The sequence below is a fragment of the Lagopus leucura genome, unplaced genomic scaffold (genome assembly GCF_019238085.1).
Source record: "Lagopus leucura isolate 7727_CA_CO unplaced genomic scaffold, USGS_WTPT01 Super-Scaffold_100026, whole genome shotgun sequence".
Taxonomy (NCBI): Eukaryota; Metazoa; Chordata; class Aves; order Galliformes; family Phasianidae; genus Lagopus; species Lagopus leucura.
In genome coordinates this window covers 5,127,095-5,141,471 of record NW_024962277.1, presented here as the reverse complement: position 1 = coordinate 5,141,471, position 14,377 = coordinate 5,127,095, and the positions used below count along the sequence as shown (strand labels likewise).

The 14,377-nt window shown below is 41.9% G+C and overlaps 1 protein-coding gene across 1 annotated transcript in view; it reads right to left on the bottom strand.

Annotated features, from left to right (window-relative positions):
* FAM120A (family with sequence similarity 120A) overlaps nt 1-14,377 on the bottom strand; it is a 49,366-nt gene that overhangs the window by 33,359 nt on the left and 1,630 nt on the right. The window contains 2 exon segments of the mRNA XM_042880469.1: nt 6,644-6,726; nt 11,402-11,648. Of these exon segments, the coding sequence (XP_042736403.1) occupies nt 6,644-6,726; nt 11,402-11,648 (330 nt within the window).

Below are 14,377 nucleotides of genomic sequence, written 5' to 3'. Positions count from 1 at the left end.
CTGTGGGCTGTGCTGGAGCTGGGTCTCAAGAGCCGCTCGCTGTAGGCAGGTCGCTGCCTCCCCGCTGCTCTGTGCAAAGTGGGCAGAAGAAAGGCCTCGCCTCCAACTGCATGCCCTACATTTCAGGGAATGCCTAAGGAGCTTGTTAAAATGTCTGTCTGGAACAATTCTGGAGCGCTCCACGAGCAGCTCTACAGGCAGCTAGGTTTTTAACTTTTATCTGCCCGCTTCAAATATACTGGAGATTCAAGATCTGAGAGGTCACAATTACTGCTTACAAGTTCTAGTTTTTAGATACGAGAAAATGTAAAAAATCCTTCTGCTTGCATTCTACAGAGGTACCACACTTTACTAAAAATACTGCAATTCAGCCTTGTCAGAAATGTTTATGCAGAATTCCTATTAACACTTCACTAGGTTTAGCTTCACAACTTGAAATCCACAACACAAGCACTTTTTCTTTCATATGCAGTCTTCCACATTACTTTTTCTCCTCTGCCTGTATTCGATCATTTATTATGCACTCTCTTACACTGCTTTAATATTTAGACCATGGAAATTTTGCTCAGATTCCCATTCGTATTAATTTCCTTCCCCTTGTCTACTTTCTAGAAGTGTCAAGATATTCATTCTGTATCTGCACATTCTCTGCCTGGAATGAGCTCCACATTTTATAAGCCTGAACGAAGAACAGTCTGATTTAGTTTAGTCAGTGGCACAACAGTTTTTTTAATTATTATTTTTATTTCTGCAGACAGTAAATTTAAATTTCCAGTGGCATGCAATCCAAACATACAGAGTAATCCCAAACACAGATCACATTCACACATAAGCTTACAGATAATGACTGATAAGGGATTTTTGCTCCAATCTGCAAGCTGTTCTAGGAACACCTACCATTTTATTTGTACACCAATTACACATCTCTAAGGCAGCTGAGTCATAACATGGCTGTGTCACGTTAGATGTGCTCTCTGCAGAGCACCTTGGAGAAATCCCACGTTACTGCCTAAGTGTTCTTGCAATGTCTGCTTCAGAATTCAGATGGCAGAGAATAAGCAGTACCATCAGGTTTATGTCATTTCCAGTATAGCAGTATTTTTAAAACATTAAACTGCATCAAGAGAAGATCCTGTGACACTCAGACATTCAGCTCAGGCTGTGCAAGTCCAAAGCTCAAGTGAGATGAATTAAAGGCTCACTATGTGTACCATAGCTGCTCTTAAAACAACAGCTTGAGGACCTCAGTGGGGCACACTCTCAACTCCTGATGTGAGGCTTTCTTAAAGTGCAGATTCACAGCATTACAGATTTTGAGATATTTCAGACATCTGGTTTTTCTTTTCTTTTTCTCTGTTTTAGAAGATACCTGGTCCATAAGTGAGAACACCTTCAAAATGAAACGTACTGTGAGCTCCTCAGAAACCAAAACAGAAAAGTGGAGAAATGAGATCAACTTTCCCATTAGTAAGAGGATTTCTACTCATTTTAGAATTTTCTAGCAATCCAAAATTTCAGTTTTGCACTGCGTCAGAAATGAGTTTCTAATCATGTGTGAATTAAAATATATTATTAGGCATTTATTAGGTATGGGAAAAATAAGAGAGCAGTAAAATTCACAGAAAATCTGTTAATTGTTCAAACTTGCTGCTAGCTGCACTTAAAGAATTTCAGAACAAAATCAGAATCTACTTCCCCAGGTTTTTTTAGGCTTCCTCATAGAAGCTATTTTTTCCCTTCTCATCTACAGAAGAGTTTCATACAAACAACATGACAAACGAATTTTGAAAAGGCAAACATGCAGGTAGATTACATTTTCTAACCTCATTCCTTCAACATGTGTGACATCTGAAAAATGCATTTGCCTAGTTCTGAAAAGACTCATTTTATGAAGGACTGCTGACAAGGATCGCCAGCAACCTACCAGTGCAGAATTAAGTTGGGAGAGGAAATTAATCCTACAAAGGTATTTGTCAAGGTGAGAGGCTGAGAGCAACGTTACAAGCCTCGAAGCTAAAAGATGACATTTTTTAAAAAGCCTTTGTTTTGACAAAATCAACTTGCAAAACTGCATTATCAGAAGGGAAACGGCTCACATAGACAGAACTCCGCTGGATTATTAGGATAGTGTAGGAAGCACTTAAGCTACACTTGGAAAAACTTCCCCATTCAGGGACAGCTAGAGTTGCCACCATCTCCTGGCCACAAAGACTTGAGAGGCTAATCAACACTAGTACTAGCATTTACCATTGTGCTGCTGGAAACAGATAATCAGTTTACTTTTATTTTCAAAGCACTGAAAAAAGAGACTTTGTTTAGTTACTGTGCCATGACACACAGGGAACGTTTTTTACATCGGAGAGAGAAAAGGCTAAAGACCTGAGGAATCCAAGTTATCTGGGTTTTGTTATTTTTGTGTAGTAATTTCTACTGAGATCCCATCCAAACAGTTTGCATCTTGTCTCAGCCTGTGAAAGTTAAATACAAGGGAAGAGCACAAGCATAAACTCAAGGGATGACACAGGCACATAGAGTATAAGAGGATCTGCGTGACACTCCTGAACAGCAGCATGAACTTGAGTTGCCATCCTGGAAGACCTAGACAAGCAAGTGGAACAGGCCACCAGGAACCTTAAGCAATTCAGCAAGTACGAAAGCAAGCACTGCATCTGGTCACTGTGCAGGCTGGAGCTGTGCCATGGAAGCCTGAGGCAAACCAAAGATGAGCCACCAAGGCAGAGAGCAGAGGGCAGCTGGGGCCAGGCCGGCATCCCAAGAGTACAGCTAGCTGACCAATCTTGGGATGGTTCCTGCTCCTTGCAGCTCATTATATCACCTCCCTAACAGCGCATTCAGCTTTGGGCTCCCAGTACGAGACTGAGGTCAGGAAAGCAGAACAAGCTCAGCTGAAAGCCATGAAGACTGTGAAGGAGTTGGAGAGCTTGGTTTGTGAGAAGAGGCTGAAGGACAGAGGCTTAGTCAGCCTGGCTGAGACAAAGCTTTGGGGGTACCTTGCAGCAGCCTTCGAATACCCACTAAAAGGCCACCAAAAGCACACAGACTTTGCATAGTTGTGCGCTGCAGAAGGACAACAGATAAAAGGCACAGAGAGAACAAGATGGGTCCAGCTCTTGTGCCAGGAAAAACATTCTTCCCATGGGGATTGTCACGCTGTGGAACAGACTGCCCAGACAAGTTGTGTAATCTCCAACCACAGAGGTTTTCAAGGCAAGTCTAGGTAAAGCACTGAGCAACCTGTTCTGACCTCAAGTTGACCATGTTTTGAGCAGGAGTTTGGACTGGATGACCTCTCAAGGCCCTTTCCAGCCTGAATCACCATTGTGATGACCCTTCACGTTCAGCATGAGAACACTTTAAGCACATTTTAAGCGTTGCATCTGATCTGTAGCACACCAAGCACCTACTCAGCTTACTCGTCTCCCTCTGGCAGACATCCTCTGAAGTCGATGGAGAAAGACAAGAACCTGGAGCAATTCACAGAAGCAGCCTAATCTGAGTATTTCTGGATGGCCTTCTGGAAGCATCTCTTTTTGCCCCTGTACTGAGCAGCCAAGGAGATTAGACAGAATAATTTTGCTAGGTAAAAATAGATTTGATAAATTGTATGGTGGGCATATCAAGGGCTTGCCAAAGAGTTCAGCAAATCCATCCTTTCAAATCCATCCTAACAGGAAGATAATCCATCACAAATGAAGACATCCATCTCATACAGTTTCCCTGCATATTCTTCTCTTTCCAAAAAGGGAAGTTTGCTAAGGCTCATTTCTAAGATTACCTTTCCCTTGTATATACAGAGTTTGCATTTCTCTGATGCTGTGTTCTCCCAGATCAACACCAACTCGTTCTAGAGATAAGAACTGTTCCTCCTAATTCAATTCTGATGCAAAAATACACTGACTTTGTAGCTTCACCCTGTAGCAAGCTTTCCAGAACAGGAAGCAAATTTTTTTTCTAAATCTCTCAAAAATAAATCCTGAAGCACACAGATAACACACAGTACAATGCTAGCTTCCAGACCAGGTCTAAACAACCAAATTTCTTCTCAGGAGTTCTAACAACTCTTCTCATTTCAATTTTAAGTAACCTCATTTGAATTTGTTGATAGAACTGTTGCTGCTGTTGGCACCTTACAACAGTTGCTGCCATAAGATGCTGTCATTGACAGGCTCATTTCCACTCTGCCAGACAAGCCAATTTTCTACCAGTGAAGACTGGTAATCTCATACTTGATGAACTAGTAAAGCTTCTCTTCTAGGAAGAGGAACCATTCTGTCTCATTAAAAAAAAAAGTTTGAGAAGAAATGAAGAAAATAAACTGTATGTTACTATCTGTCATAGATCTCACTGACAAGCAACTAATCAACCACTAGGAACTGTAACTGTTAGCGCTGATGCTCAATATTATACTTAGATATAAAAGGTTAAAATGTTTATGCAACAGTAAGATTTTTAAATACTAAATGAGCTGAACGAGGTGTGGAGTAAGAGCCCTGGGTTTGCAAAATCTTTAATAGAAACTCTAGGTAGAGGCAAAAAAAAAGCACAAATTGACAGTATAGGCCTTAATTCCCACCCCTTTCTAACTTTCATGATAGCTTGTGATTTTTAACTGTACTGAAATTACTTCATGCTTCTTTAACTTTAAGTTAAAAATGTGCCTCAAGTTTTATTAAGCATCCATAAAATTTAGAAGCAGAGTTGTTTTCTGTACATCTGCAATTAACAAAAGCTATCTCCACAGAGATAGATGTAATGACATCACTGAGAAACATCATATGAAATAAAACTGAGTGAAGACCTACTGAAGCAAGTTATGATTTCAAACCATGAGGTACAGCTGAAACTGAAGCTAAAAACCCACGTTGTTCCATGACCAGTAACTAAATGGGAGACTGGCGCCATTTCTGTTCAGCCCAGCTTCCTTGACTCTTCTGACATGGACATCAGTCAGGAGACAGTAATGCTGCAGCTAGTTTGGGGCTATGCATTTAATAATTGACCAGCCAGCTGCTGTGAAACGAAGCAATGTGTTGTGCTAGCATTTTCCCTCAGTAAGGGCAATAATTTGGGTCTTTTTCATCAATAATAACGTATCAGCTTTCACAGAGCTCACAACAAGCAGATGGGAACTGCTTTCAAATCTGATTATCATTGGTCAAGAGATTAAACAAAGGGAGGACTGCCTAAATCAGCCCAATGATTTCTAAGGAAACAACTTTCATTTCCTTAGGATGTCAGGTAAAAAACTCAATCGGTGCTTTCACTGGAAATGTAAACGCAAAAGCAAAGATGACAAAGTCTAATTTGCATTCTAGTAGAGTAGCTCAGTAAGCATTTAGAAGGCTTTTCAAAAGACCTCTGCAATCATGCTCCGAACTTCCTACAATACGCATCTACTCAGTCTGAAACTCAAGAAAATACCCTACACATCTGAAAGCTTTATCAAGCACCTTGAGAGCAGTCCCACATCTTACCCATCCTAGACAAAAATGAAAACAGACACAATCCTTCATTCTTTCATTTTTTCACCTCAAATATCAGAAGGTTGTGGCAAATGTGCATGTTTGTATTGTTTTATGACCACGACATGCTGACGCCTTCCTAAAATCAGGAGTGGTAACAAAAAAGTGGATGAGTGTAACATCAAATTGTCACAGCTATTTGCTAAGCAATGCATGCAAAAGCCTTTAAAAAAATCTGCTCAAAATCTTGAATCAGTTTTTAAGTTCTACCTTGAGCAAAATAAGTTTAATTTTTTCAGTGCTTAGGAAACATTAGAAGTGTCACAAAAGAAAAAAAGCTTACAGAATTTACAAAAAGCAAATTCTTTTGCTATATGGAACACCTTAAGAGAAAAAGACGTGTCTGTTGTGGAAGAGAAAAAGAAAGATCACTATTACTCCATTCTCAGCGTGTCCACATTCCCTCTTATAGCTTCTTGGCAGATGCACAAAGCAAGTTTGATGAAGCAGCAGAACAGACTTACTGTAAACTAAGAGCATCAGACAAGCTACTTGCCTTAGAAAAAAAAAACAAAAAAAACCAACCTACTGAAGACAGAACACATTGATTTTCTTGCACAACCAACACTGGTATGTTTCCACCTTAATTTAACAGGTTCAGGTAACTGACAATTACACATAAACTCAGATTAGCAGAATATAATTTAGTAGGAAGATACCCTGCTAATTATTTTTGATGGCTGAAGAACATGACTAGAGTAAAATATTCTCCTTTAAAAAAATAATAAATAAACAGAGAGAAGCTACATCTCAAAGTGAAACCACTCAGTGAAGCTATTGGGAATACAGCTTACGTAGCTGAAGGGCAATGAGGGAGATCACAAAGGCAAAGTTTAGCCTGGTAAGGCTAATCACCCCAGGTATCCTCTGCAGTCAACAGAGAGGAACACCAGAGGATGACTGAGAACAAGAGCTTTGCATAGCTGCTGTGACTCAAAAATCTGCATGAGCCATGCAGGCTAACCTGAGCCTTTCTGAATAAGCCTCCTCTTGATCTTCACTGTACTAGCAAAACATCTAAAGTAATAATCTATTACACAGCTCTGCTTAACTGTCATGACTGATTTTAGTTAATTGCTAGCAGTTACATAAAACTGTACCTTAAGTGAAGCTAGTGGATGTTCTGGACCAAGTAAACTCCAATGAAATGAAGCCAAATCTTCATCAGGTAGAATATGGTTACCTAGAAAAAATACAGAGCTTTATTTCAGAAACGCACCTTAAAATATTACATACTGATTCTACATGCAGTCAAACAAATCTGCAATCAGTCCTCAGTTCCCAATAAATATGTTTATCAACAAGGGATTGAACCTGCAGGTATCTTTCTGTTACTCGACAAAAGCCTCACTACTATTGCCACTCCCACAAAACACACTTCCCTCTGTCCAAGGAGCACCGTTCAGGAAACCCAGGTCACCTAAAGAAGCAGCAGAGCCAATACAACACACGGCACCAACCTCATCTGGCACATCTCATCAGAGGATCCTTAAAGGGCTTTCGTAATTGAGGTGTGGTGGTACACAAACACACTCTGCTGCTCCCCAACAAGTTGGAAAGCCCATCCTGCATCCCAGCACGTGCTGTTAGCAATGCACATCAGAGCCGCTGCTCCATGACACAGCAGGCACGTTTACCCAGCCCTCAGCAACACCAGCAGCTCCAGTAACACTCAGCAGGACCCCAGTTCCTAAGGATTCTTTTACTGACCTACTAAGTCAGACAAGAGCCTGGGCTGATGGCATCAAAGTGATTTGGAACTTCCTTACTTGCCCCAATGAGCAAAGATGATAGCTCTTAACTACCAGACTGTTCACACCACATGGAAGATCACTTAAAAGACTGTTTTGTTTTGGAGAGCACATTATGTTCATAAAAAAAAATCTTAGAAGGACACACTTTGAACACGTGAATTAACTGAAGGCTAACTAATCATCCTCTGACAGAGTTCAGTGTCTGTGACTCCAAACTTCATAAAGAACAAGACAGAACACATTGTTGTACTTCTGGTAGAAAACTTACAAATATCCTCAATGCTTGGTTTTGACAAAGTAGCAGATGAGCAGTGAATGTATAATTTCCACTGCTATCAATACGCTTGTAGGTGGCATGGTTTGGGTTTTTTTTCTGCGTTCCAGTCTGTACTACATCTCAAGCTCACACCTAACTCAAATAATGCAACAGTGCTAAATTAATCACAAGAATTTTCTTAATATTTTGCCTGGAAAATATCTGAATTTGCTTTTAATGCTCTGGAACACGTGAAAATTAAGAAAGCTGTCCACTGTCTGGTGGCTAGAGGGTATCTTCTAGAGAGGGAAGTCTTGTCCAATCAGTAGTACTTCACCTCTTCCCAAGGTCTCCAGCAGGAAGACATTATAATCTTTATTTATTAGGAGCTAAACTTGAAACCTCAGAAAGATTCAACAGGTTTTTCTGTAACAGTCAGATTCTTACTAATCTAATCAAGGTAGGATTAGACAGCCACCATAATGCAGGTCTGGGAAAAATCAATTACAGCCAGGCCATTACACATTTTCGTGCTAACTAATGGCAACTCCTGCAGATTCTAATATTATCTTAAAATAGTCAGAGCTTCTCTCTCTTCTACCAAAACTTCAATCCTGTTTGGTCTCCATCTGTCATTTCAGTTAATGCCATCCTCTCCAACACACATATTTGACAGTCTGACCATTTGATCAACTCCCACAATGTGCAGGCTTTTGGAGTTCAGTATGCTGAAGCGCAGCAGTATCTTCCACGCTCAGGTCACAGGTGATGCTGTACTTACCTTCAGTGGCTCTAAAATTTTACACAAGGAGCTACACACCCAGACACATGTTACAAAGTACTGCCACAGCGGGAAAGAGATCAACGTTATATAAGCAACCTCTATTTCTTGACCTGGCTGAACAACCTCAACATATATTGATTTTCCCCATTTTAATGGTTTATTATGATGTATGCCTTAGGTTGTCTTAATTTTTTGTTTGCTGTTGTTGTTTTAAAGCAACTAGAAACTAATTACACTGCCCTTTTTAAAGAGTTCACTGATGTACAGCCCTAAACCTCACACTGTTTGTTTTTCTTCATTACCCCCCCTCACCTTTCTTTTGTTGCTTTGTTTAAAACAATTCTTAGGTACCTGAATCAAAAATTACAAAAGAACCAAAGTCAGCTCCCTGTTTACATCAACAGGGAGTAGAACTTTAAATGGGAAGCTGTAAGAAGGAAAAACCTATTAGAACTAATAAACAAACCCTTCCTTTAAAAATCCGCCTGGTTGGCACATTCACCAAACCATGTAGCTGGATACTCACATACAGACATGGTATCCAGAAATGTAACTCAATCCCAAAGAATTTGCTATCAAGAACGTTTTCTTTTCCTGCCCATTTAGGCACCCTTTCACACGCCCCTCCTACTGTTGAATGTTTGGCAAAATCCTTCAGGACTTTTCACCTCTTCACCCTTTAAGTTAATGACAAGAAAGTACCTGAAAACAAGCAGTTGAGTTGTGTCTGCACAGGGAAAGTGATTTGCAGACCTGAGGCTGAATATCGATAGTGCTCTTCTGACAGTTCTGTCCACCACTGCATAACTGTTAAGTGTTAAACCAGCAGCTTCACTGCCGTTATTTCAGAATACATTAATTTATTCCAAAGCAAACCACTTGCACCAGCAGTAGGTCGTGTCCTTGTGCCCAGAATTGAAGAGCATACACCTTCCCATGTAATCAAGTGCGCAGTTATGCTTTCCCATTGTGCCTTCCTTCATTCTACTCACAACATTCTAAAGACACCCAAAGAAGCCATGGGAACATAGGCAGAATAGACACTCAAGTCCTCAGATAGACAGATAGATAAAATAATAGATCTGAATAAGCCAGCCTGCTTAACACGTTGCACACTATGCACAATTATGTGCAAATATGCATTCAATATTTCATTAAAAAAACAAGTTACTTTATTTCTACGGATGTCAAAGTTGAGAAACATTGCTGGTACTTCCAATCAAACAGTACCTGTTTGTTGTTAGCTTACACAAACTTTATTTATATCACCGAATACCTAGCTTTCATAACATTCACTAATATACCAAATTGCTCATTGCAATAAGAACTCTGAATATCTTCTGTTCTATTTTGCTTACTCATACTGAATGCACACACCAAGGAACACACAAAGCTAAACTTCTATCATCTGAACTGCTTTCTGAACCTCTGTACCTATTTGGGGAAAAAAAAGCTACAAAATGTCTCTACTAATGATCTGAAGTGACCCAGGGTTTTTTTTCCTCTTACAAGCATATAGAAATGTAAGACATCAAGAAAAAAATATTCAGAAGCTTCTTCCAGAAAGTTTCAAAACCTTCCAAAAAAAGTTACTAGTATATTTTTTCCACAACATTTAATGTAACATGGCTCAACTGGCCAAGCAACTGTAAGGCTCTCACAAGTTAAAATAACATCATTAACACATACTTCAAATTAATTCTCTAAAGCATATCTGCAACTGTGAAACTGCTTTTCAAACAGTAATTCTTACTCACTGAATTGGCATTCAACAACTTATTTATAGAATCCAAAACAAAGCCCAGCAATAATGGAGTGCAGTATAATTTACGCAGCTTTTGTTTTAAGCTGCAGCTCAGCCAATCATCTGCCACTCTTCCCCACAGCCAGGAGAGCAGGTAACAGCTCTCAATAGGCAAAAATCACACTAACAAAACCCAGCTCCAGCTAGTCACACCTGCGGCTTTTCTGCTCTGAGACAACTCTGCTCCTTTCCTTCCCACACAGAAAGTATCTGCCTGCGCTAGAAACAACTTAATATTAAAGACTATTAAAATATCATGATGCTAAAGCAGTATCACATAAGCCCTTCTCATCCGCAGCTTTCAAATAAGACATGTTTATATCACGCACCCACACCAAAATACCAAGTCGGGGAGAAAACAAAACGAAAATCCCTTCTGCTCAATTTCTCTACTCAGTTCCACATGATCAGCAACATGGCTACTCTGTGTTTATTAACCCAAATGAAGTCAAAATACTCTTAGGAATAAATCTTACTCGTTGGAGTGAACTCTTATTAGCCATTAATTCATTCTTCCATCCAAGACTGTCTGACCAACCACTATGCCATAGCACTGCAATACAGCCTGCTAAAACCGTCCCATTTCAGCAGAGATGTGAAACTCAAGTAAGCCTCATCTGTGGTCCTTAAAAATCCTGCCCCACTTAGCCTTAAAAGCAGGAGGACTAAAGAACTATCCAAACAAAGCTGGTGGAGCAGAGGGAGGCTGATCATTCGGACTTTCTGTGGTGATCTACTGAATTTTACTGAGTTTCTAATGCAGCTGTCATATTCATTCAGTATTTATCCGGAGAGGGAGAAGTCCCTGCAATGCAAAAATCTGCACTTCAAATACACTATTTTGAAGATGTGGAAGTACACTTCTCCAGTCTGAAAACTGTATTATTAAAATCAGACCCTGTGTGCTACGGCAGATCAGAGCCAGTAGAACCAAGTGTCCTGAATTCCCCTCTCCGCCCCCAGCACTGAGAACATTTTGGCAAGGCAGAGCTTTGCAAAATTCTTACTTCCTACTCCTATTTCCAGACAGCCACAGTCCGCATCACTCACAGGTCGCTACAAATCTGGCATCTGCCTGACCTCGTTAAAAAATAAAAAAAAACAAATTGCATCCTACCTCAAGAACAGCCAGAATGACTAAAAGACAGGCATGGTTTTGCTGAGATGCTTTGTCACATCATGCACGCTTTAAAACGTTTAATAGCAACTGAAATCATAAGTCTGACTACTAGCATGAAGTTCCTTTATTACTTCACTTACCTAAAAGAGCAGCAAAAATAGGAAAGCGATTTGGATTCAGGTCCAGTTGCTTGGCAACTTCATGCATTAGGTATTGGCTTGTTGTGAGACTTTTCCCATTACGGCTCAGTTTTAGGGCATGGGCACTGAAATAGTACGGGATGTTGCACAATGCATAATCGGAGTCATATGCAACCAAACCATGGAAACCTTTTTCTCTGCAGAAAGCAATTACTTCTTGATGATGATCCTCAATGCTCTGTGCAACCTGTAGTGGAAGACAGAGTAATTAGCGACAGTGCAAAATGGCAGCACTGATTCAGCACATGTACTACGATATATTGCGTCCTTCTGAAACCATAAACGTGCATTTGAAACACCTGCAGAATATTTACAGTAATTAGAAAATCCGATGACACGGCACAGACGGACAGGCTGCAAGGAGCGCTCGGGAGCACAGCGCCAAGTGCTGCAGGCCTACACACTGGAGTGCGCTATGCATTGCTCAGCCCATCTGAAGTAACTGTTTATTAACAGGAACACTCAAGCTCTAAACACATTAACTGCAGCAAAGCCTGCGTTAGCTCCAGGAAAACAGCCCTCTGGCTGCGGCGACTCAGCAGTTCCAAGCCAAAGTGCCCCACAACAGCACCCCTACCACGAGATCACTTATCAAGCTTCATAGCCCTGTTCTAACAGTAACAAACTATCCAGAGGCAGTAGGGCTAATTTTCTTAAACTTCCAAATGCCTGTGTGCACTGGGAAATCCAACTGCTTCCTCTTTCCACCTTCAAAACCCTCTAAGACCACTCAATGCCTTCCCCATCTACACCAACAGCATCCAGCAGTTCAGAAGTCTTGCACGAGCTGCACGCTGGCCCAACCCAGCCTCACCACGCACTTCTCTGTGACAAGGTACACAGCAAGCTGTACCAGAACAGCAAAGCACAAACTGTGAGTTGAAGCCACTGCATGCACTGTAATGTTGGTGCCAGTGCCAGAGCTGCTGCTTGCTTGCAGTCACGGCCTAACCCCAGCCAGCAGCTCACCCCAACAGTGAGCCCCATGTGACCATTCTTTGCCTGCTGCTGCCTCGAAGGCACTTCCTAACCCAGCACTGACCACAGTCTCGCACACAAACTGTTCACACTGCTTCTCCCATGCAGCCTCTCCCTTTCAGCAATGTCCCCAGCACCCAAGGGCAGCACCCTGCACAGACCTGCACCCATTGCCAGAAGCTCATAGAGCTCTGCTCCCAGCGCTACCCTCCTTGAAGTGCTAAGAAAACAGGACTTCTTTGGAGACATGCATATGTCACAGTGGCTCTCAAAGTTAATTGTGTTTGTGAGGAAGAGTAGAGTGTTCATTCTCCCTGTCCCCTGCACACCACACATGGCACTGCACACACAGCAGGAACAGCTGTAAGCACCACAGCAACAACTAGAAGGTGTCAGGTACACACCACGACCAACTCAAGGAAGACTGCTCACCAAAAACTTAGGTCTCAGTATGTTTTAAACTAGGGCATTCCCAGGTGCTTTTGGTTTTTTTTTTTTGTTTTTTTTTTTTTTAATTTATTTTAAGGGTACATCAATTTAAATTACATACAAGTATTTAAACCAACCATCTCTGAGTGCACACCAAGAAAGTTTCTGCTATGATCTCTGGCAGCGCTGTGAGGCGGGCTGTTAGAAGAGGAAGCCTGCTTGGATCTGCTTCCTCCTTCCATGCTCCCTTCCCCTCCCCTCCCGCGCTCTGACACAGCGCTCCCAGCCCAGAGCCCTTTATGTAACAGAACTCATGCTCCAGTCACTGGGCAGCTGCAAGGAGGAGAGCTGTGCGTCCCAGAACAGACAAGCTGTAGTACGGTGCTTGTGCAGGGCTCGAGCTGGGGCCGGCAGCTCCCAGAGCAGAGGACCAGAGTGTGCAGCCACAGCCAGGCAGCCACATGGTGGGAATCACAGTGTGTTTGGAGACCAAATCTCACACGAACAGAGACGCCAGGCCCAAGAGAGAACTCTGCGAGTAGCAGGCACGTGTGTGTTCTCACAATGAGAACAAAGTCTCACCAAAGAAGGGAAGGTGTTAAGATCTGTGGTGATGAAATATTGAAGTTTTTGCAAACGCACTTTGTGTTAAAAAGCTCCTTTTAGGAATGACTGCCCCTCCCTCAAACAGACAAACACCAGGTCACAGCACAGCCAGGAGCCCGTAGGATACGTGTTGTAGCTGGGAGGAACCTGTTATTTTTGCATCCTGCTGAAACCATCTGCGAGCGATTTGTAATTGTTCTGGATGGAATACGCTCCTTTCTCGCTCCTCTCTAATTACCAAATTAGATTAAGCCCACAGCCAGTCCCTAGGTCTGCACAGACGCCTTCCACTCAAGGCTCAAATGTTTCCTGCAAGTATGAAAATGAGTTTTGTATTTAAAGTGAATCAGTACTCTCAAATTAAACTGCTCAAAGTAAACAGTAAGAAAACACTGGAATTGGCAATGGAATTGGTACCTGCCTCGTGCACGTGTAAATAAAATCACCCATACGTGCAAACAACAATCACACGTGTGAGGTCCTTCCGCTGCATGCCCACCAGGGGGGCTGCTGGGAAAAGAGTGGGGGGAGAATGGGAAAGATCCACGCAATAAAGCTGACTTATAAAGAGATTAAAGTGTGTAAGAGGAAAAGAAAAAAGAGAACAAGAATATGATTCAAGTGCAACAGTACTGAACAGACAGTATTATGTATGCTGCCACCATAACCATGAAATACATCACCTACCCTGGACGTGAACCAACCCAAGCAGCTCCCCAACAGCTGCACAGAGGCATCAAATAGAGCAAACCACCCCCTGTGCAGCACAGCACAGCCCTCCGTCCCGCCTCACAGCCAGCACCAGGGAATGGCCCCACGCAGCTGGCTGTGCCGCCTGCTAAGTGCTCACCTTACACAAACATCACCCTCCACTCAGCAAAACTGAACTCCCTTCCATTTTTA